Source organism: Mustelus asterias, chromosome 5 (assembly GCF_964213995.1).
Source record: "Mustelus asterias chromosome 5, sMusAst1.hap1.1, whole genome shotgun sequence".
NCBI classification, from domain to species: Eukaryota; Metazoa; Chordata; class Chondrichthyes; order Carcharhiniformes; family Triakidae; genus Mustelus; species Mustelus asterias.
Genome location: NC_135805.1, coordinates 32,542,036 through 32,567,120, shown reverse-complemented (window position 1 = coordinate 32,567,120; position 25,085 = coordinate 32,542,036). Strand labels below are relative to the sequence as shown.

The following is a 25,085-nucleotide window of genomic DNA, read 5'->3' as shown; positions in this document are numbered from 1 at the left end:
ATGCTTCCAGACCCCTTTCCCTCTTATGTCTATACAGGCACAGGTGTCTCCACTAATTATAACTTCATATGGCCCATTCCATTTTGGTGCAAACCCTGGTTTTTCGGGTAATGTTTTTACTAGGACGCGACTTCCCACTGTTGGGACGTCAGGGAGCATTTCAAGCTCTCTCTCTGCGTCTTTTATTTCCTGATTGTCCTTTACCAATTTGCGTATCCCTTTTAGTTGGGTGCTTAGTTCCAGAACATATCTCCTGATTTTATCTTTTAGTGGACCTACATCGGTCCCACCTGTTATGAAGCTTTCAGGTAATTGCATCACCCGTCCTGTCATTAGCTCATAAGGGGTTAATCCGGTTGTCCGGTTTGTGGTAGCCCTTAATCTCATTAGTATAGTGGACAATACCTCTGTCCACATTTTTCCCGATGTTTGTATGGCGTTAGCTAATGCATTTTTTAGTGTTCTATTCATGCGTTCCACCATTCCACAACTCTGTGGGTGGTAAGGGATGTGGAACTTTTGTTTTATCCCCATTAATTGGCATACTGTTTTTACCACCTTTCCGGTGAAGTGCGTCCCTTGGTCCGAATCGATTTGTAGAGGTACACCCCATCTAGGGATTACCTCTTCTGCCAATATCCTAGCCACCGTGGTAGCAGTACAATTTGTAGTAGGGAACGCTTCTACCCACCTGGTGAACTGGTCTATAATAACCAGACAATAAGTTTTGCCATGGGATTGTGGTAGTGGCCCTGTGAAATCTATTTGCAGATGTTCCCAGGGTCCCTTTGGTCTCGGCTGGTGTCCCATTTTAATTTTTATGGGTCTACCAGGGTTGTGTTGCGTGCACGTCACGCATCGGTGACAGTGTCGGGCTATATCTCTCCCCATTCCTTTCCACCACCATTCCTTTCCTATACTAGTTATCATGGCCTCTCTACCCACATGTGAGAGTCCATGGTGTAGTTCCAATAGGGTGTTTTGTATGCACTCTGGTGCTATTACCTTATCTTCCCATCTCCAAATGTTATCAGTTCCTTTGACTACTCCCTGTGCTTTCCATTTCTCCTTTTCCTCCCTCGGGGTATCCTCATGTAAGTCCCGAATATCTAGTTAGTCTCCTGTCTGTTCTGTTGCTGCTATTGGCAGCTCGCCAATTGTCTCCTGTCCTAAGGCTAACTGTGCCGCCCTGTCTGCAGCTTGGTTCCCTTTGAAATTTAACCAGTCCGGGTTATCTCTTCCTGGTTCTTTCTGGTGCGCTTTAATTTTGATTACTGCGGTTTCTCTAGGTTTCTCGCTAGCTCTCAATAACGCCTCAATTCATTGCTGGTTCTTAATAGGGGTCCCTCCTGTGGTTATGAATCCTCTTCTTCCCCATGCTGCCATGTAGTCATGTATGACTCCGAATGCATAGCGACTGTCTGTATAAATGTTCACCGTTTTACCTTTAGATAACTCTAGTGCCTGTGTGAGTGCCACTAGTTCTGCCACTTGCGCGGATAGACCTCCGTCAATCCTTCCTGACCTTACTATCTCTAATTTGTCATTCACTACTGCCCACCCTGTTCGGGGTGATCCTTCTACATATTTGCGTGACCCATCCACAAGTTATCAAGGGTATATCCTTTATCTTACCCTCTTCTTCGTCCCTATCTACATCTTCACAATTGTGTGGCTCTCCTTCGTCTAAAATCCTTTCTGCTGGGTTATTCCCTGCATCCCTTATTATTATCACGGACTTGCTTGGAGGTGGGAGGATAAGCTTCCCACTTAGCCCTTCTCATGTTTGAGACTGACCTTAATTTTCCCGTGTTCAACATTTCCACCAAGGTGTGTTTGGTGTGAAGGATTATATTCCCTGCCATGATTACTGGCTCGCTAACCTTTACAGCCCAGGCAGCGCAATCCAAGGCAGCTATGCATCTTGGCAGTCCGGTGACTACCGGCCCTTCTGCTGTGGAATAATATCCGATGGGTCTCTTTCTGTCACCATGGTCTTGTGTTACCACGGCGGAATAGAACCCTCCCTCAGTACTACAATGGATATGGAAGTCCTTATTAGAATCGGGTAATCCTAGTCCAGGGGCTGATATCAGTTCTGTTTTTAGTTTAGTGTAAGCCTCTTCCTGCTCGGGTCCCCATTCTACGGGATCTAAAGCTGGTTTTCCCCCTTTGACTCGTCTTTGTATAGGTTCTGCTAATTTTGTGAACCCTGGGATGAAACTCCGGCTATAGTTGAATAGTCCTAGCACCTTTCTGACCCCTCTTACGGTGACGGGTCGCGGCATTTGTTGTATTGCTTTCTTTCGGTCTGCTGGCATTTCTTTAAGTCCGTGGGATATAAGGTGTCCTAGGTATAGGACCTGTGTTTTCCTGATTTGTGCCTTTTTGGGGCTCACCTTTAACCCTGCGGCTTTTAATTCATTCAGTACTAAATATAGAGCTTCTTGATGTCCTGACTTGGACTCCGAAGCTATTAGGATATCGTCTACATATTGTAGGACCGTGCTACCCTCTGGCAGTTCTACCCTGTTCAGGATGTCACTCATTGCTCGATGGAATATAGCGGGGCTGTTGTGGAATCCCTGTGGTAAACGAGTCCAAGTGTACTGCTTGTCTCCCACTGTAAAGGCGAATTTGTCTTGGGATTCAGGATCCAATGGTAAGGACCAGAATCCGTTGGCTATGTCCAATACTGTGAATATTTTATGCTCCTGTGACAGTCCATTCAGGATTGTCGAAGGGCTTGCTACAATGGGGTGCAACTTGGACGTGACTTTATTGAGTCCGGTGTAATCTATCGTGAGCCTATAGCTTCCGTCAGGCTTGCTCACAGGCCATGTTGGGGAGTTAGTGGTGCTTGTGGTTTCTCTCAGAATCCCTCTTTCCACTAACCCTTTAACTATCTCCACTACAGCTTTCTCTGCCTCTGGTTTGATTGGGTATTGCCGGTGTGGCTTATGCTCCGGTCCCGGTACCTTTATTGGGTCTGTTTTAGTCAAACCGGTATCTAACTTCGTTTTAGCCCATACTCCGGGGATGGAGGCACAGATGGCTCCGAACCCTCCTGTTTCTAATTCCCAATTTCTGGTGGTGACTGTGGCCACCTTAATAGTTTCGAGGTGACTTGTAAGTTTCCCTATTCTAGTTTTCTGACCGTCCTGTCTTGGCCAGATTAATTCTCCCTTTCCACAGTCTATCAGAATCTCATTCTTTCATCAGATCATTTCCCATTGTTGTACCCTCGTTATTTTTGCACACATAAAACCTCATTGGTATATACAGATTATTTATCTCTACTAACGTGGTCTCGCTCAGGTAGGTGGGTGTTTTGTTCCCTCCTATCCCGGTCAGGTAAATCATTTTATTTGTAGTGGGTAAGGGTAGGTCGGTGACAGATATGGATGCTCCTGTGTCCACTAGCATCTCACATTGCCTGCCCCCTACGAGTGCTGACACGTAAATCTTTCCCTCCTTCTTACCCTTGTGAATGGGGGCTGCAGACCGTCAATCTTGCTGACCCCGGAAGTCCTGTGGTTCCTCCGGTTGTGCTGTGGTCATGGATCGGGTCGGGCGTTTCCCATGCTTATTCCAACACACTGCTTCTGAGGGTCCGATTTTACCAAAATTTTGCGCCCGTTTTCGGGTGTGAAATCGTGGTAAAGTTGGGCATCGGGCCTAAAACGTGGTCCAGACCCGACCCAAGGGCAATCGCGCCTGTACCAACGGCCGATCCGGGAGCTGATCCGGTGCGCACCAGAATCGACCAGCGGGCCAATTTAAATGCATGTATTGAAATCGGCATAATGAAGCACGCGCCCAATTTTACCATCAATTCCCCCGTTACCAGCGTACGGCCCAATTCGCGTCCGCGCCTTTACCGACCTGTTAAATACAAGTCCAACTTGTACTTTTATTCGGCAGGGGAATCGCCGAGGCCCACCCTTCGCGGACACCCCCTCTAACCACCCTGGCAGACCCCCCCCCCCCCCGGGATCGGACCTCGCTGGGAGGCAGCCCCCCCCCCCCCCAGAGCAGACCCCTCTGGGAGGTGGCCCCCCTCCCCCCACCGGGATCGGACCCCTCTGGGAGGCAGGCCCCCCCAGCAGAGCACACCCCTAACCTACCTCGATCGTGGTCTCCGTCCACCATCCTCCCCGCTCACCTTCAGTCCTTCGACAGCCTGCAGCACGTTCTGGACACTGACTTCGAGCCACGGCTGAAGGGACCGGGCTTCACACAGGTCCGCTGGCGTCTGCCGGAGGAGGGGGGGAGGCGGGCCCAGTTGGAACGCTGGTGGGGGGCGGGGATGAGGAGAGGGCCCACATCACCCTCTTGGGGGGGGTGGGTGTGGAGGGGGAGGGGGGAGGGGGTGCGACTTATCATCCCCTTGAGCGGGGAGGGGGTGTGACGGATCATCCCCTGGGGGCGGTGAGGAGAGGGAGTGTGACGGATCATTCCCTGGGGGGTGGGGTGTGACGGATCATTCACTGGTACACTACCAGCCACAGCCATCTCTCCCACTCTCTCACACCTGCAGGGAAGAGTAATCTGTGGCTGGTAGTGTACCAGTGATGGTGCCAGGAGGGATCGGCCGCAGACAGGCAGCGGAACCCCCCCCCCGACCAGAGGATGAGAGTCATACCCCTTCTCCCCCCGCCCCCAGGGAATGAGACGTCACACCCCCTCTCCCCCCCCCCTTCAAGGAAATGATCCGTCACACCCCGTCTCCCCCCGCCAAGGGAATGATAAGTCACGCCCTCTCCCCCCTTCCCACCCCACCCTCCCTCCCCCCTCCCTCCCCGACCAGAGGATGAACGGCAGAGAGGCTCTCTCCGCTCTCTGCTTTTTGTTTTGCGCCCGGGCGCGTTCTGTCAGATTCCTCCCGAACTGCGCATGCGCAGGTCAGCGCTCCGACAGATGCAAATGCGCTAGGCCCCGCCCACTAGAACCGCACCGAAAAAATGCGTATGGCTGCCGGGCGTGAGTCTGATTTGTGGCCGCACTCGGCACTTAGAGCCGATTTGGTAAAATCGGCCCGTGTGTCCATATTTATTACAGTGGCTGCAATGTTTCCCACTGTTCCCAAATCTGTTCCCTTTCCGTGGAGTCCCACAATCCTTCGCAAAGTGTCCTTGCCGGCCACAATTGTGGCAAGTCAGTTTAGACTTTGTCCCATTCCCATTACTGTAGGCTGCTACTCTTTCTAGCCTTGTTCTTGCCTGGGATTTCTCTTCTCCCGGTACTCCGCTAGCCCACTCTACCAGTTCATCGTAATCTTGGGACATAATCACTCCCATTTTTAGGATGACCTGGTGAGCGCTGGAGAGTCCATTCTTAAAAGCCTGGATGAACGCTCGATCCCCTCGACCTGGCTTCCCTTGTCCTGAGCACTCTTGATATACCTGGAACAACCGTTCCCCGTATTCAGAAGCTCCTTCCCCTTTTAACTGTTTTGTTGTGGTAATTCTGCTCCAGTTAGTGGGAGCATTCCCTAATACCCTCTGAATCTCTGCTTTAAACTGGGTGAAGGGTGCCTGTTGGGCATCTATCTCCGATGTTAGGGTGACTTCATGTGTCCACTGTCCCCATTATAATCCCGTGCTGGAGGAACGGTGGGTCCACCTGCTACCTGCCTCCACTTATCCGCTGGACAGGCTGCCCTGACCAGCTGGTGTACGTCTCTCAGGTGTAATTGGTGTCCTACCCAGATTGTGTCTAATTCTTCCCAGAATTTAGTGTTTGCGCTTCTAGGTTGTAATTTACCCGGGGAAGCCATTATCTGCTGTCTCTCACCTGGGGTGAAGGGTTGATAAGTTGCCTTTGGTCGCGCATTTGTTCCCCCTCGGGTTACTGGTGCTAAGTTGTGTTCTAGCGCTTCCCACTCCTCTGGAGGAGCGGTTGGTCCCTGTTGTGTGTGGACTCATAAGGAGGGAGAGGAACAGTTTCCCCTCTCCATTGCTTTTCTTCTAAAACCTGGTTTTGCTTTTCCAGTTCCCTCACTCGGGATTCTAATTCTCTAATCCTTTCTTTATCTTCTCTCCACTTCTTAGTAGAGGCGACTACTTGCTCAATTAGACCAGCTAACTGATGTATTAACAATACTCCTATCTTCTTTGTCTTGTTTCTCTTTTCTTTATCTATCCACTCTCTCTGCTGCTCTAAGGTGTGAGAAGTATCCCAGCCATCCTTTTGCATTCTCTTTATTAACTCTTTCCTGTCTGTCATATAAACTTCAATGAGGGATCCTGCAGGTCCCCTTTTAACTTCATTATCTGCCATTTCGCAGACTTCACTAACCCCGGCCGCGATTACTCCCTTGTAAAGTGTGCTCTCTACCGTAGGGACTTCACTACCCCCGGCCACTATTACTACTCTAGCACCGTGTTTCACTACCGTTACAGGGTTTCAAGTTATACTCACGGCTTCCACTATTACCACCTCGGCAATGTGCTTCTCCACCGGAGTCCGGTTTAGGTCAGAGTTGATCAAGCTCCTTTTCCGCCCCGCTTTTCACAACATTGACAGTACAGTTCCCAACTTTTCAAACTTTCATGCAATCAGATGGCAACTCTGCATTTGTTCGGCACTGCAGAGTTTGATGTTAACCGACCTCTGCCACTTGTGCTTCACAATCCTAAGTGCCCTTGGTGTCTCTTTACCCACTTCAATCTCCTGACCTTCGTGTGGGAGGTTTCTCCTCTGAACAACCGGTCTAAGGCAGGGTTTTGAGACAGGCACTACCTTGTCCTCTTGTCGGTCAGCACAAGCAACAGTTACTTATCACTATCAGCAGTTAGTACTTATCACTATATCATATACAACAATACTTATTACTACAAATACCCCTTAAGTTTAACCCCTTAAGTTTAACCCCTTGCAAACTGTATTCTTGACCTTGTCTGACTCTCACAGATTCAGTGATCTCTACCCCGGCTCCGATCGTGGCCAATCGATCTCACCAGTACTAGGACCCTGCTGACTACGCCAATTGTTGTGGGAAAAGTACCACTAGGTCAGGCTTGAAGGTTTCAAGAATACAGTTTTATTTTAACGAAGCTTCGTGGAGAAAAGGCACTAACAAGCAGCAAAACCTTCTCTCAATGAGACAATAGGAGCAGTCCATCTTTATACCCTTTACACAATAGATGGACCGGACATCTAGCCATTATCACATCATTGTAATCAAGTAGGTGATCGATCGTTAACACATCGTTATAGACAAATACAGACAGATACAGACATGAACATGTTAACATCGCATTGTCTTAGGAATGGATACATTGCCTACGTCAGTGGATATCAATGGTATTTAGTTTCGGCCTATTCATATAGTAATTTACAGTAATTGGTTTTCCTGCAGTTATGTATTCCCGATCCCACCTGTGGTTGATCTCATTATCTATCCCTATTGTCCTTATCTTTAAGCCCTGGCTGGCTTCCAGTAGGATTTCATTTCTGTATGTTTAACTTCGGATATCTGTCAATCCTTTATGTTTTAATCTCAGGTGGTTGTCTGTACTGAAAGTCAGTGTCCGTTTAATGTCTCTTTCCCAGGCAACCATTTTATGTGTGCCCAACTGTGTATTTTTCCTCCTTCACGGGTGAGTGGGATTAAAAGATTTCTCACGGAAAGGACCGGGGAGTGGGATTATTAGATTTCTCAATGAAAGGAGCGGGAGAGTGGGGTTAATAGATTTCTCAATGACAGGAGCAGGGGAATGGGATTAATAGATTTCTCAATGAAAGGAGCAGGGGACTGGGATTAATAGATTTCTCAGTGAAAGGAGTGGGGGAATTGGATTAATAGATTTCTCAATGGAAGGAGCGGGGGACTGGGATTATTGGATTTCTCAATGGCAGAAGCAGGGACATGGAATTAATAGATTTCTCAATGAAAGGAGCGGGGGAGTGTGATTAATAGATTTCTCAATGAAAGAAGCAGGGGAGTGGGATTAATAAATTTCTCAATTAAATGAGCAGGGGGAGACAGAAGAATAGATTTCTCAATGAGAGTAGCAGGGGGATTGGGATCAATTGATTTCTCAATGAAAGGAGCAGGGGAGTGGGATTAATAGATTTCTCAATGAAAGGAGCGGGGGAATATGATTAATAGATTTCACAATGTAAGGAGCGAGGGTGGGAATAATAGATTTCTCAGTGTAAGGAGCGGGGTAATGGGACTAAAAGATTTCTCAATGAAAGGAGCAGGGAGGTGGGATGAATAGATTTCTCCATGAAAGGACCAGTGGAGTGGGATCAATATATTTTTCAATGAAAGGAGCGGGGGAATGGGATTAATAGATTTCTCAATGAAAGGACCAGGGATAGTGGGATCAATGGATTTCTCAATGAAAGGAGCGAGGGACTGGGATTAATAGATTTCTCAAAGTGAGGAGCGGGGGAGTGGGATTAATAGATTTCTCAATGAAACAGGCAGGGGAACTGGGATGAATAGATTACTCAATGAAAGGAGCGGGCAGTGAGATTAATAGATTCCTCAATGAAGGGGATGGGGAATGGGATTAATAGATTCCTCAATGAACGGAGCATGGGGAGTGGGATCAATAGAGTTCCCAATGAAAGGAGCTGTGGGAATGGGATCAATAGATTTCTCAATGAAACAAGCAAGGGGAATGGGATTAACAGATTTCTCAATGAACGGAGCAGGGGAGTGGATTAATAGATTTCTCAATGAAAGTAGCAGGGGAGTGGGATTAATAGATTTCTCAATGAAATGAGTGGGGGAGACAGAAGAATAGATTTCTCAATGAGAGTAGCAAGGGGATTGGGATCAATTGATTTCTCAATGAAAGGAGCAGGGGGAGTGGGATTATTAGATTTCTCAATGAAAGAAGTGGGGGAATGGAATTAATAGATTTCCCAATGTAAGGAGCGGGGGAGTGGAAATAATAGATTTCTCAATGTAAGGAGCGGGGTAATGGGACTAAAAGATTTCTCAATGAAAAGAGCGCGGGGAGTGGGATTAATAGCTTTCTCAATGAAAGTTGCAGGGGGAGTGGGATTAATAGATTTCTCAATGTAAGGAGCAGGGGAGTGGGATAAAAAATTTCTCAATCATAAGAGCGGAGGAATGGGAGAAATAGATTCCTGAATGAAAGGAGGGAGGGAATGGGATTAATAGATTTCTGAATGAAAGCAGCGTTGGAGTGTGATTAATAGATTTCTCAATGAAACAGGTAGGGCAAGTGGGATTAATAGATTTCTCAATGCAAGGAGTGGGGCGTGGGATTAATAGATTTCTCAATGAAAGTAGCAGAGGAGTGGGATTAATAGATTTCTCAACGAACGGAGCATGGGGAGTCGGATCAATAGATTTCCCAATGAAAAGAGCATTGGGAGTGGGATTAATGGATTTCTCAATGAAAGGAGCAGTGAGAATGGGATTAACAGACTTCTTAATGAAAGGAGCGGGGGAGTTTGACTAATGGATTGCTCAATGAAAGGAGCGGGGGAGTGGGATGAAGAGATTTCTCAATGAATGGAGCAGGGGGAGTGGGATTAATAGATTTCTCAATGTATGGAACTGCAGCTCGAGGATCTTAGGCTGATGAGGGAGAATGAGGAGGTGATAGACAAGAGCTATCATCAGGTGGTCACACCAGGGCAACGGGAGGAGGCCAAGTGGGTGATGGCCAGGAAGGGTAAGGCTAGGGTGGTTGAGAGCACCCCAGTGGATTTGCCCCTGCACAACAAGTACTCCTGCTTGAGTACTGCTGGGGGGGACAGCCCGCCTGGGGGAAGCAGCAGTGGCCGTGTCTCCGCAGTGGAGTCCAGCCCTGTAACTCAGAGGGCTAAGGAAAAGAGGAGGAAGGCGGTATTAACCGGGGACTCGATGGTGAAGGGGACAGACAGGCGTTTCTGCGGAGGTAGGCGGGATTCTCGCATGGTGGTCTGCCTCCCTGGGGCCGGGATCCAGGATGTCGCTAGTCGCGTCCCGGAAATCCTGAGGTGGGAGGGAGAGGAGCCTGAGGTAGCGGTACATATTGGTACCGCTGATGTGGGTAGGAAGGGAGAAGGGGTCATGAAAAGGGAGTACAGGGAATTAGGGAGACAGCTGAGAAAGAGGAAAGCAAAGGTAGTAATCTCAGGATTACTGCCTGTGCCACGGGAAGGTGAGGGCAGGAATGGAGTGAGGTGGAAGATGAATGTGTGGCTGAGGGACTGGTGCAGGGGGCAGGGATTCAGGTTCCTGGACCATTGGGACCTCTTTAGGGGCAGGGGTGATCTGTATACAAAAAACGGGTGGAACTTGAATCACACGGGGACCAATATCCTGGCCGGTAGGTTGGCTAAGGTTACTGGGGAGAATTTAAACTAGATAGGTTGGGGGGAGGGGAGCTAGAAGAGTTGACTAGGATCAAGGAACTAATTGATGGGGTGGAGGATGCAGGGGTAAGGGGAATTACAAAATTAATGGTAGAGGAGAGGGTGCAAGTGAATGAAGGCGGTAATTTAGATAAGGGAGTAGAGGGAGAGGGTGTTCGCGACTCATCAAAGCGGGTCCAGATAAAAGCTGGAATAAGGACACTTTGCCTGAATGCACGAAGCATTTGGAACAAGGTAAATGAGTTGATGGTGCAAATCAGCACGAGTGGGTACGATCTAGTGGCCATTACAGAAACGTGGCTGAAAGGTGACCAGGACTGGGAGATGAATATCCAGGGGTATCAGGCGTTTAGGAAGAATAGACAGGAAGGAAAAGGTGGTGGGGTCGCGCTATTAATAAGAGATAATATCAGGGTAGTACTGAGGGATGACATAGGCTCTGAGGAACAAAACGTGGAATCATTATGGGTAGAGATGAGGAATAGTAGAGGGAGAAAGACACTAGTAGGTGTGGTATATAGGCCCCCAAATAATAATGTTGAGGTAGGGAGGGCTATAAACAAGCAGATAAGGGATGCGTGTAAAAACGGAACGGCAATAATCATGGGGGACTTCAACATGCACATTGACTGGCAGACTCAAGTCGGTAAGGGTGGAATGGAGGAAGAGTTCTTAGAATGCTGTCGGGATAGTTTCCTTGAACAGCATGTTACGGAACCGACGAGGGAACGAGCTATTTTGGATCTGGTATTGTGTAACGAGGTAGGTAGAATTAAGGATCTTATTGTGAAGGACCCTCTTGGGTCTAGTGACCACAATATGGTCGAATTTCTGATTCAGATGGAAGAGGAGAAAGTTTGGTCCCAAACCAGTGTCCTCTGTTTGAACAGAGGGAAATATGATAGGATGAGGGATGAATTGGCTAAGGTAGACTGGGAGAGCAGGCTGGCAGGTAGGATAGCTGAGGAACAGTGGAGGATTTTTAAGGAGATCCTTTTCAGTTCTCAGCAAAAATATATTCCAGCAAAAAACAAGGATTGTAAGAAAAGGGAGAACCAGCCGTGGATAACGAAGGAAATAAAGGAGAGTATTAAAATAAAAACAGCTGCGTACAGAGTGGCCAAAAATAGTGGAGAAACAAGTGATTGGGAAAAATTTAAGAAACAACAAAGAGAGACTAAGAAAGCGATAAAGAAAGGAAGGATAGACTATGAAGCTAGGCTAGCAATTAATATAAAAAATGATAGTAAAAGTTTTTATAAATATATAAAAAGGAATAGAGTGGCTAGAGTGAATGTTGGACCCTTGGAGGACGAGAGGGGGGAGTTAATAGTGGGAAATGAGGATATGGCTGAGTCTTTAAATAAGTTTTTTGTGTCGGTCTTCACGGTGGAGGACACAAATAGTTTGCCAAATATTAACGATAGAGGGTTGGCAGCAGGAGAAATACTTAATACAATTAATGTTACCAGAGAGGCAGTGCTGGGTAGACTAATGGGACTGAAGGTGGATAAGTCCCCGGGTCCGGATGGAATGCATCCCAGGGTATTGAAAGAAATGTCAGAGGTAATAGTGGATGCGTTAGTGATTATTTATCAAAACTCGTTGCATTCTGGGGTAGTGCCGGTTGATTGGAAAACGGCTAATGTTACGCCGCTGTTTAAAAAAGGAAGGAGACAAAAGGCGGGTAACTATAGGCCGGTCAGCTTAACGTCTGTAGTAGGGAAAATGCTGGAATCCATTATTAAAGAGGAGATAGCAGGGCATCTGGATAGAAATGGTTCGATCAATCAGACGCAGCATGGATTCATGAGGGGAAAGTCGTGCTTGACGAACATGTTGGATTTTTATGAAGATGTGACTAGGGCGGTTGATGGAGGAGAACCGGTGGATGCGGTGTTTTTGGATTTCCAAAAGGCGTTTGATAAGGTGCCCCATAAAAGGCTACTGAAGAAGATTAGGGCACACGGAGTTGGGGGTAGTGTGTTAAAGTGGATTGGGGACTGGCTATCCGACAGGAAGCAAAGAGTCGGAAGAAATGGGTGTTTTTCCGGTTGGAGGAAGGTAACTAGTGGCGTGCCACAGGGATCGGTACTCGGGCCGCAACTATTTACCATTTATATAGATGATCTGGAGGAGGGGACGGAGTGTAGGGTAACGAAGTTTGCAGACGACACAAAGATAAGTGGAAAAGTGAATCGTGTGGAGGACGGAGAAGATCTGCAGAGAGATTTGGACAGGCTGAGTGAGTGGGCGAGGATATGGCAAATGGAGTATAACGTTGAGAAATGCGAGGTTATACACTTTGGAGGAAATAATAACAAATGGGATTACTATCTCAATGGAAACAAATTAAAACATGCTACCGTGCAAAGGGACCTGGGGGTCCTTGTGCATGAGACGCAAAAGCCCAGTCTGCAGGTACAACAGGTGATCAAGAAGGCAAATGGGATGTTGGCCTATATTGCGAAGGGGATAGAATATAAAAGCAGGGATGTCTTGATGCACCTGTACAGGGCATTGGTGAGGCCGCAGCTGGAATACTGTGTGCAGTATTGGTCCCCTTATATGAGGAAGGATATATTGGCATTGGAGGGAGTGCAGAGAAGGTTCACCAGGTTGATACCGGAGATGAGGGGTTTGGATTATGAGGAGAGGCTGAGGAGATTGGGTTTGTACTCGTTGGAGTTTAGAAGGATGAGGGGGGATCTTATGGAGACTTATAAGATAATGCGGGGGCTGGATAGGGTGGAGGCGGAGAGATTCTTTCCACTTAGTAAGGAAGTTAAAACTAGAGGACACAGCCTCAAAATAAAGGGGGGTCGGTTTAAGACAGAGTTGAGGAGGAACTTCTTCTCCCAGAGGGTGGTGAATCTCTGGAATTCTCTGCCCACTGAGGTGGTGGAGGCTACCTCGCTGAATATGTTTAAAGCGCGGATGGATGGATTCCTGATCGGTAAGGGAATTAAGGGTTATGGGGATCAGGCGGGTAAGTGGTACTGATCCACGTCAGATCAGCCATGATCTTATTGAATGGCGGGGCAGGCTCGAGGGGCTAGATGGCCTACTCCTGCTCCTATTTCTTATGTTCTTATGTATGGAGCAGGGGGAGTGGGATTAATAGATTTCTCAATGAAAGGAGCGGGGGAGTGGGATGAAAAGATTTCTCATTGAAAGGAGCAGGGGAGTGGGATTAACAGATTTCTCAATGAAAGTAGCAGGGGAGTGGGATTAATAGATTTCTCAATGAAAGTCGCAGGGGAATGGGATTAATAGACTTCTCAATGAAAGAAGCAGGGGGAATGGGATTAATAGATTTCTCAATGAAAGGAGCAGGGGAATGGGATCAATAGATTTCTCAACGAAATGAGCAGTGGGAGTGTGATTAATTGATTTCTCAATGAAAGAAGCAGGGGAGTGGGATTAATAGATTTCTCAATGAATTGAGCGGGGGAATGGGATTCATCTATTTCTCAATTAAAGGAGTGGGGGAGTGGGATTAATAGATTTCTCAATGAACGGAGCGGGGGAATGGGATTAATAGATTTCTCAATGAAAGGAATGGGGGAATGGATTAATAGATTACTCAATGCAAGGAGGAGTGGAGTGGGATTAATAGATTTCTCAATGACAGAAGCAGTGACATGAAATTAATAGATTTCTCAATGAAATCAGCAGGGGGAGACAGAAGAATAGATTTCGCAATGAGAGTAGCAGGGGGAGTGGGATCAATTGATTTCTCAATGAAAGGAGCGGGGGAGTGGGTTTAATGGATTTCTCAATGAAAGGAGGACTGGAGTGGGATTAATAGATCTCTCAATGAAACGAGCGTGGGAGTGGATTAATAGATTACTCAATGAAAGGAGGACTGGAGTGGGATTAATAGATTTCTCAATGAAAGAAGCAGGGGAGTGGAATTAATGGATTTCTCAATGAAGGGTGCGGGGGAGTGGGATTAATAGATTTCTCAATCATAAGAGCGGGGGAATGGGAGAAATAGATTCCTGAATGAAAGGAGGGAGGGAATGGGATTAATAGATTTCTGAATGAAAGCAGCGTTGGAGTAGGATTAATAGATTTCTCAATGAAACAGGCAGGGGAAGTGGGGTTAATAGATTTCTCAATGCAAGGAGCGGGGCGTGGGATTAATAGATTCCTCAATGAAGGGAGTTGAGAGCAGGATTAATAGATTTCCCAATGAAAGGAGCAGTGGGAGTGGGATTAATGGATTTCTCAATGAAAGGAGCAGGGGGAATGGGAATAATAGATTTCTCAATGAACGGAGCAGGGGAGTGGGATTAATAGATTTCTCAGTGAAAAGGACAGGGGGAGTGGGATTCATAGATTTCTCAATGAACGGAGCAGGGGGAGTGGGATTCATAGATTTCTCAATAAAAGGAGCAGGGGGAGTGGGATGCTGTTGGGGGGGATGACTTAGCAGGGGTAAGCCATGGTGGAGAGGTCACTGGCTCAGATTCTGTCCTTGTGGCTCAGAAGGGAAGGGGGAGAGGAGTAGAGGATTAATCACTGGGGACTCCATAGTTAAAGGGACGGATAGGAGATTCTGTGGGAACGAGAGAGACTCGCGGTTGGTGTGTTGCCTCCCAGGAGCCAGAGTCCACGATGTCTCGGATCGTGTTTTCGATATCCTTAAGGGGGAGGGGGACCAGCCCCAAGTTGTGGTTCACATAGGCACTCAAGACAAAGGTAGGAAAAGGGATGGGGATGTAAGGCAGAAATTCAGGGAGTTAGGGTGGAAGCTTAGGGCTAGAACAAACAAAGTTGTTATCTCTGGTTTGTTACCCGTGCCACGTGATAGTGAGGAGAGGAATAGGGAGAGAGAGCAGTTGAACACGTGGTTACAGGGATGGGGCAGGAGGGAGGGATTCAGATACCTGGACAATTGGGGCTCTTTCTGGGGTCGGTGGGACCTCTAGAAACAGGATGGTCTGCACTTGAACCAGAGGGGTACCAATATCTTGGGGGGGAAATTTGCTAATGCTCTTCAGGAGGGTTTAAACTAATTCAGCAGGGGGGTGGGTACCGGAATTGTAGCTCCGGTGTACAGGAGGTTGAGAGTAGTGAGGTCATGGATGAGGTTTCAGGGTCGCAGGAGTATACTGGCAGTCAGGAAGGTGGTTTGAAGTGTGTATACTTCAATGCCAGGAGCATTCAGAATAAGGTGGGTGAGCTTGCAGCATGGGTTGGTACCTGGGATTTCAATGTTGTGGCCATCTCGGAGACATGGATAGAGCCGGGACAGGAACGGTTGTTGCAGGTTCCAGGGTTTAGATGTTTCAGTAAGTGCAGGGAAGGTGGTAAAAGAGGGGGAGGTGTGGCATTGTTAGTCAAGGACAGTATTACGGTGGCAGAAAGGACATTTGATGAGGACATCAGAGAGTAGTAAGGGCGTGGAATTCCCTGCCTGCAGCAGTAGTGGACTCGTCAACATTAAGAGCATTGGATAAACATATGGATGATATTGGAATAGTGTAGATTAGTGTAGATTAGAGGGGCTTTAGATTGGTACCACTGGTCGGCGCAACATCGAGGGCCGAAGGGCCTGTACAGCGCTGTAATGCTCTATGTTCTATAATAGATTTCTCAATGAACGGAGCAGGGGGAGTGGGATTAATAGATACCTCAATGAAAGGAGCAGGGGGAGTGGGATTAATAGATTCCTCAATGAAAGGAGCAGGGAGAGTGGGATTAATAGATTTCTCAGTGAAAGGAACAGGGGAGTGGGATTAATAGATTCCTCAATGAAAGGAGCAGTGAGTGGGATTAATAGATTTCTCAATGAAAGGAGGAGGGGGAATGGGATTAATAGATTTCTCAATGAAAGGAGAAGGGGAGTGGGATTAATAGATTTCTCAATGGAAGGACCGGGGGAGTGGGATTACTAGGTTTCTCAATGAAAGGAACAGGGGGAGTGGATTAATAAATTTCTCAATGAAAGGAGCAGGGGGAGTGGGATTCATAGATTTCTCAATGAAAGAAGCAGGGGAGTGGGATTAATGGATTTCTCAATGAAAGTAGCAGGGGAGTAGGATTAATAGATTTCTCAATGAAATGGTTAGGGGGAGACTGAAGAATAGATTTCTCAATGAGAGTTGAAGGGGGATTGGGATTAATGGATGTCTCAATGAAAGCAGCAGTGGGAATGGGATTAATGGATTTCTTAATAAAAGGAGCAGTGGGAATCGGATTAATAGGTTTCTCAATGAAAGGAGCGGGGGAGTGGATTAATAGATTACTCAATGAAAGGAGGAGTGGAGTGGAATTCATAGATTTCTCAATGAAAGAAGCAGGGACGTGGAATTAATAGATTTCTCAATGAAAGTAGCAGGGGGAGTGGGATTGACAGATTTCTCAATGTAAGGAGTGGGGTAATGGGACTAAAGGATTTCTCAATGAAACGAGCAGGGAAGTGGGATTAATGGATTTCTCAATGAAAGGAAGGGGGAGTGGGATTAATAGATTTCTCAATGAACGGAGCATGAGGAGTGGGATCAATAGATTTCCCAATGAAAGGAGCAGGGGGAGTGGGATTAATGGATTTTTCAATGAAAGGAACAGGGGAGTGGGATTCATAGATTTCTCAATGAATGGAGCAGGGGGAGTGGGATTAATAGATTTCTCAATGAAAGGAGCAGTGAGTGGGATTAATAGATTTCTCAGTGAAAGGAGCAGTGGGAATGGGATTAATAGATTTCTCAATGAAAGGAGAAGGGGAGTGTGATTAATAGATTTCTCAGTGGAAGGACCGGGGACTGGGTTACTAGTTTTCTCAATGAAAGGGGAAGGGGAGTGGGATTAATAGATTTCTCAATGAAAGGAGCGGGGGAGTGGGATAAATGGAATTGCCAATGAAAGGAGCAGTGGGAATGGGATTAATGGATTTCTCAATAAAAGGAGCAGTGGGAATGGGATTAATAGGTTTCTCAATGAAAGGAGTGGGGGAGTGGGATTAATGGAAATCTCAATAAAAGGAGCAGTGGGAATGGGATTAATAGGTTTCTCAATGAAAGGAGTGGGGGAGTGGGATTCATAGATTTCTCAATGAAATGAGCAGGGGGACACAGAAGAATAGATTTCTCAATGAGAGTAGAAGGGGGGTTGAGATCAATTGATTTGTCAATGAAATGTGCAGGGGAGTCGGATTAATAGATTTCTCAATGAAAGTCGCGGGGCAGAGGGATTATTAGATTTCTCAATGAAAGGAGCAGGGGGAGTGGGTTTAATGGATTTCTCAATGAAACGAGCGTGGGAGTGGATTAATAGATTACTCAATGAAAGGAGGAGTGGAGTGGAATTCATAGATTTCTCAATGAAAGAAGCAGGGACGTGGAATTAATAGATTTCTCAATGAAAGTAGCAGCGGAGTGGGATTAATAGATTTCTCAATGAAATGAGCACGGGGAGACTGAAGAATAGATTTCTCAATGAGAGTCGCAGGGTGAGTGGGATTAATAGATTTCTCAATTTAAGGAGCGGGGCAGTGGGATTAATAGTTTCTCAATGAAAGGAGCGGGGGAATGGGATTAATAGATTTCTCAATGAAAGGAGCAGGGGGGGCATGGGATTAATAGATTTCTCAATGAAAGGAGCGGGGGAGTGGATTAATAGATTTCTCAATGAAAGAAGCAGGGACGTGGAATTAATGCATTTCTCAATGAAATGAGCAGGGGGAGACTGAAGAATAGATTTCTCAATGAGAATACCAGGGAGATTGGGATCAATTGATTTCTCAATTAAAGGAGCAGGGGAATGTGATTAATAGATTTCTTAACGTAAGGAGCGGGGTAATGGGACTAAAAGATTTCTCAATGAAACGAGCAGGGAAGTGGGATTAATGGATTTCTCATTAAAAGATGCAGGGGAATGGGATTGATAGACTTCTCAATGAAAGGAGCGGGGGAATGGGATTAATAGACTTCTCAATGAAAGGAGCGGGGGAATGGGATTAATGGATTTCTCAATGAAAGGAGCGGGGGAGTGGGATTAAAAGATTTCTCAGTGAACGGAGCAGGGGGAGTGGGATTAATAAATTTCTTAGTGAACGGAGCAGGGTGAGTGGGATTAATAGATTTCTCAATGCAAGGAGCAGGGGAATGGGATTAACAGATTTCTCAATGAAAGGAGCGGGGGAGTGGAATTAATAGATTTCTCAGTGAAAGGAACAGGGGAGTAGGATTAATAGATTACTCAATGAAAGGAGCGGGGGGGTGGGATTAATAGATTTTTCAATGAAAGGAACGGTGGAGTGCGATTAATAGATTTCTCAGTGAAAGGAACAGGGGGAGTGGGATTAATAGATTTCCCAATGAAAGGAGCAGTGAGAATGGGATTAATAGATTTCTCAATGAAAGGAGCAGGGGGAGTGGGATTAATAGATTTCTCAATGAAAGGAGCAGGGGGAGTGGGATTAATACATTTCTCAATGAAAGGAGCGGGGGAGTGGGATTAATAGATTTCTCAATGAAAGGAGCGGGGGTGTGGAATTAATAGATTTCTCAGTGAAAGGAACAGGGGAGTGGGATTCATAGATTTCTCAATGAAGGAACAGGGGGGTGGGAATAATAGATTTCTGAATGAAAGGAACGGTGGAGTGGGATTAATAGATTTCTCAGTGAAAGGAACAGGGGAGTGGGATTACAGTTTTCTCAATGAAAGGAGCAGGGGGAGTGGGATTAATGGATTTCTCAATGAAAGGAACAGGGGAGTGGGATTACAGTTTTCTCAATGAAAGGAGCAGGGGGAGTGGGATTAATGGATTTCTCAATGAAAGGAACAGGGGAGTGGGATTACAGTTTTCTCAATGAAAGGAGCAGGGGGAGTGGGATTAATGGATTTCTCAATGAAAGGAACAGGGGAGTGGGATTACAGTTTTCTCAATGAAAGGAGCAGGGGGAGTGGGATTAATGGATTTCTCAATGAAAGGAGCAGGGGGGTGGGATTAATAGATTTCTCAGTGAAAGTAGCAGGGGAGTGTGATTAATAGATTTTTCAATGAATGAAGCAGGGACGTGAAATTAATAGATTTCTCAATGAAAGTTGCGGGGGAGTGGGATTAATAGATTTCTGAATGAAAGGATTGTGGGAATGAAATTAATATATTTCCCAATTAAAGGAGCGGGGGAGATGGATTAATAGATTTCTCAATGAAAGGAGCGTAGGAGTGGGATAATAGATTTCTCAATGAAAGGAGTGGGGGAGTCGGATTAAAAGATTTCTAAATGAAAGGAGCAGTGGGTGTGGGTTTCATAGATTTCTCAATGGAAGAAGAAGGGGAATGGGGTTAATAGATTTCTCAATGGAAGCAGGGGGAGTGGGATTAAGAGATTTCACAATGAAAGGAGCGGGGGGAGTGGGATTGATAGATTTCTCAATAAAAGAACCAGGTGAGCGGGATTAATAGATTTCTCAATGAAAGGAGCGGGGGAGTGGGATTAATAGATTTCTCAATGAAAGGAGCGGGAGACTGGGATTAATAGATTTCTCAGTCAAAGGAGTGCGTTAGTGGAATCAATAGATATCTCAATGAAAGGAGCGGGGGAGTGGGATTAATATATTCCTCCTACACTCCAGAGAAAAAAATGTTCCAGTCTATTCAGCCTCTCCTTATAACTCAATCCGTCAAGTCCCGGTACCATCCCAGTAAATCCTTTCTGCACTCTTTCTCGTTTAATAATATCCTTTCTATAATAGGGTGACCAGAATTGCAGACAGTATTCCAAGTGTGGTCTTACCAATGTCTTGAACAACTTAAACAAGATGTCCCAACTCCTGTATTCAATGTCTTGACCGATGAAACGAAGCGTGCCGAATGCCTTCTTCACCACTCTGTCCACCTGTGACTCCACTTTTAAGGAGCTATGAACATGTACCCCTAGATCTCTCTGTTCTGTAAACTCTCCCCAATGCCCTACCATTAACTGAGTAAGTCTTGCCTTGGTTCAATCTACCAAAATGCATCACGTCGCATTTGTCTAAATTAAATTCCATCTGCCATTCGTCAGCCCACTGGCCCAATTGATCAAGGTCCCATTACAATTGGAGATAACTTTCTTTACTGTCCACTATGCCACCAATCCTGGTGTCATCTGCAAATTTACTAATCATGCCCCCTATATTCTCATCCAGTGGGATTAATAGATTTGTAAATGAAAGTAGCAGGGTCTGTGGGATTAATAACTTTCTCAATGAAAGGAGCAGGGGGAATGGCATTAATAGATTTCTCAATGAAAGGAGCGGGGGAGTGGGATTAATAGATTTCTCATTGGAAGGAGCAGTGGGAATGGGATTAATAGATTTCTCAGTGAAAGGAGCGAGGGAGTGGGATTAATAGAATTCTCAACCAAAGGAACGGGAGAGTGGGATTAATAGATTTCTCATTGGAAGGAGCAGTGGGAATGGGATTAGTAGATTTCTCAATGACAGGAGCGGGGGAGTGGGATTATTCGATTCCTCAGTGAAAGGAGCCGGGGAGTCGGATTAATAGAGTTCTCAATGAAAGGAGTGGGGCAATGGGATTAATAGATTTCTCAATGAAATGAGCAGGGTGAGTGGGATTAATAGATTTCTCAATGAAAGGAACACGGAGTGGGATTAATAGATTTCTCAATGAAAGGAGCGGGGGAGTGGGATTAATAGATTTCTCAATGAAAGGAGCGGGGGAGTGGGATTAATAGATTTCCCAATGAAAGGAGCAATGGGAGTGGGATTCATAGATTTCTCAATGGAAGAAGAAGGGGAATGGGGTTAATAGATTTCTCAACGAAAGGAGCGGCAGAGTGGGATTAATAGATTTCCCAATTAAAGGAGCGGGGGAATGGGATTAATGGATTCCTCAATGAAATGAGCGGGGGAGTGGGATTAATAGATTTCTAAATGAAAGGATCGGGGGAGTGGGATTAATAGATTTCTAAATGAAAGGATCGCGGGAGTGGGATTAAGAGATTTCTCAATGAAAGGAGCGGCAGAGTGGGATTAATAGATTTTCCCAATTAAAGGAGCGGGGGAATGGGATTAATGGATTCCTCAATGAAATGAGCGGGGGAGTGGGATTAATAGATTTCTAAATGAAAGGATCGGGGGAGTGGGATTAATAGATTTCTAAATGAAAGGATCGCGGGAGTGGGATTAAGAGATTTCTCAATGAAAGGAGCGGGGGAGTGGGATTAATCGATTTCTCAATGAAAGGAGCGGGGGAGTGGGATTAATAGATTTCTAAATGAAAGCAGAGGAGTGGGATTAGTAGGTTTCTCAATGAAAGGAGCAGAGGGAGTGGGATTCATAGATTTCTCAGTGAAAGGAAGGGGGAGTGGGATTAATAGATTTCTCAATGAAAGGAGTGGGGGAGTGCGATTAATAGGTTTCTCAATGAAAGGAGCAGGTGGAGTGGGATTAATAGATTTCCCAATTAAAGGAGCGGGGGAATGGGAATAATAGATTTCTCAATGAAAGGAGCGGGAAAGTGGGATTAATAGATAGCTCTACCAGAGTAATAGGGAAGTGGGATTAGCAGATTACTCCATCAAAGGTGTAGGGGAGTGGGATTATTGCTCTCCAAAGAGCTGGCACAAGCCCGATTGATCAAATTGCCTCCTTCTGTACTCCGAGTATTATATAACACCTTTAACATTAACATAGAAGGACCTTGGGGTCCAGGTCCATAGGACTCTAAAATCGGCCCCGCAGGTGGAGGAGGTGGTTAAGAAGGCGTATGGTGTGCTGGCCTTTATCAATCGAGGGATTGAGTTTAGGGGTCCGGGGATAATGATGCAGCTATATAAGACCCTCGTCAGACCCCACTTGGGGTACTGTGCTCAGTTCTGGTCGCCTCATTACAGGAAGGATGTGGAAAAGATTGAAAGGGTGCAGAGGCGATTTACAAGGATGTTGCCTGGATTGAGTGGCATGCCTAATGAGGATAGGCTGAGGGAGTTCGGTCTTTTCTCCTTGGAGAGACGTAGGATGAGAGGAGACCTAATAGAGGTATATAAGATGTTGAGAGGCATAGATCGGGTGTACTCTCAGAGGCTTTTTCCCAGGGTGGAAATGGCTGCTACGAGAGGACACAGGTTTAAGGTGCTGGGGGGTAGGTACAGGGGAAATGTTAGTGGGAAGTTTTTCAGACAAGGGGTGGTGGGCGAGTGGAATTGGCTGCCGTCAGTGGTGGTGGAGGCAAACTCAATAGGGTCTTTTAAGAGACTCCTGGATGAGTACGTGGGACATAATAGGATGGAGGGTTATAGGTAGGCCTAAAAGGTAGGGATATGTTCGACACAACTTGTGGGGCCGAAGGGCCTGTTTGTGCTGTAGTTTTTCTATGTTTCTACAGAAAAATGCCCTAATGTTCTGAGACAGAAATCCCCACTGAGCCAAGGTGGAAGACATTAGAACAAGTGACCAAAGGAGCGGCCAAAGATATAGAGAGGTGGAGCATTTCAGGGATGGAATTCCCAGTGTTTGGGGCCAAGGCAGCTGAGGGTAGGGGTGTCAGTGATGGGCTGAAGGCAGTGGGGTCCAGAATCAGAGCAACAGAATGACTTGGAGATTATGGAGGAAGAAATTGAGGAGGACGGTGAAAAGCTGAATAATTGACGTGCTCTAAACAAGGCGTCCATGCAGATGATTGAGCACTGGGATGACAGGTGAACAAAGCTGCTGCAAGTTAGGATACAGATAGCTTCAATATAATAAGGAATATGTTTTTAAAACTTCAGTTAGCAAATAGATGACAATGACACCTCAAGTTATGTTGGTACAATCCTTTCAATGAGTGCAATGCATGACAATTATTGCTCTCCCCTCTGAACAGTACATGACACTGTCATCTTTTTCCACAGTACCCTCACGAGGTTAACAGCACACCTATGTACCTGTATGAAGTGGCGACTGAATCGGTGTGTGAATCTGCTGCCAGACTACTCTTCATGAGCATCAAGTGGGCCAAGAGCGTGCCCGCATTTTCCACACTCCCATTCCAGGATCAGGTTCGTGGAGTCAATTTTGATTTGATTTATTATTGTCACATGTACTGGGATACAGCGAAAAGTATTGTTTCTTGTATGCTATGCAGGCAAAGATATCGTTCATTGAGTACATAGCAGAAAAGGATAGGGTGCAGAATGTAGTGTTGCAGTTACAAGTAGGGTGAAGAGAAAGATTAGCTTAATAATTGATAGGACCATTCAAAGGTCTGATGGCAGCAGGGAAGAATTTGTTCTTGAATCGTTGGTATCTGTTTTCAAACTTTTCCTGATGGAAGAAGATGGAAGAGAGAATGTCCGGGGTGCTCCTTGATTTTGCTGGCTGCTTTCCCGAGGCAGCGGGAAGTGTAGACAGAGTCAATGGGTGGGTTATAATCATCACTCCTCCCAACACCCACAACACAAGCTCTTTCTTCCGCTTACAAAACATCCGACTCCAGCTTTCAGAAGTCATGAGAGGTTAGATTGCAAACTGCTCCCAGGTGTGGTTAGAAACACGAAGCTTGAGAATGAAAAGTGGAGGGAGGCTGAGCAAGTTAGCACTCAGGTGAAGATCTCACTGAAGATGCTTCATGGTGATCATTAACCGGGTTACTCTTGTATGGGTCCTTTCGTCAATAAATAGACAGCTAAGAGGAAGCAGCCTGGGAGCCAGAGAGTTCAGGTAAGCACCCAGAAGGAATGGCAACTTTAAATGACCACATAATTGTCAGAGAAGTTGAGCTGGAAGCCCAATGAACCATTCCCTGGAGTTGAAGAGAATGGTGTTCATCGAAAAGGATTAATATTTTAATTTTCGGCCTTTTTCATATTTATGTTGGGAAAATATATTCCAAGTGGGGAAAGATCTCTTTTAAACCACCGCAGGAATGGATATCAGATGTGTCTCAGACCTGTCCCCAGGTTTTTGAGGATTTTCTTTCGGGACTAGGGGCACAAACTGCCTCCGGTTTTACCTGGTGTGCCTCGGAAGCGCCCAGGAGGTGTCCCAGTGCCTCCCGCAGCAGAGCGAATGCACTCACTGGACAGCACTGTTCAGCCACCACACACTAGCTCTCCAATACTTCACACACTCACTGTTCAACACTGATCAGGAAATGGGAAGGGCGGGAACTGATTTGATTTGATTTAATTTGATTTATTATTGTCATATGTATTAGCATATAGTGAAAAGTATTGTTTCTTGCGCGCTATGCAAAGCATACCATTCATAGAGAAGGAAATGAGGGAGTGCAGAGTAATAGAGTCATAGCTAGGGTTTAGAGAAAGATCAATTTAATGCAAGGTAGGTCCATTCGAAAGTCTGACAGCAGCAGGGAAAAAGCTGTTCTTGAATCGGTTGGCAGGTGACCTCAGACTTTTGTATCTTTTTCCCGACGGGAGAAGGTGGAAGAGAGAATGACCGGGGTGCGTGGGGTCCATAATTATGCTGGCTGCTTTGCTGAGGCAGCAGGAAATGTAGACAGACTCAATGGATGAGAGGCTGGTTTGCGTGATGGATTGGGCTACATTCACAACCTTTTGTAGTTTCTTGCGGTCTTGGGCAGAGCAGGAGCCATACCAAACAGCCAGAATGCTTTCTATGGTACATCTGTAAAAGTTGGTGAGAGTCGTAGCTGACATGCCAAATTTCCTTAGTCTTCTGAAAAAGTAGAGGCGTTGGTGGGCTTTCTTAACTATAGTGTCGGCATGGGGGAACCAGGACAGTTGTTGATGATCGAGACAGCTAAAAACTTG

The 25,085-nt window shown here is 46.1% G+C and overlaps 1 protein-coding gene across 1 annotated transcript in view; it reads left to right on the top strand.

Annotated features, from left to right (window-relative positions):
* Nucleotides 1–25,085, top strand: part of nr2e1 (nuclear receptor subfamily 2, group E, member 1) — a 166,497-nt gene that overhangs the window by 117,525 nt on the left and 23,887 nt on the right. The window contains exon 5 of the mRNA XM_078213652.1: nt 23,205–23,351. Within this exon, the coding sequence (XP_078069778.1) occupies nt 23,205–23,351 (147 nt within the window). The remainder of the gene's footprint in view (nt 1–23,204; nt 23,352–25,085) is intronic.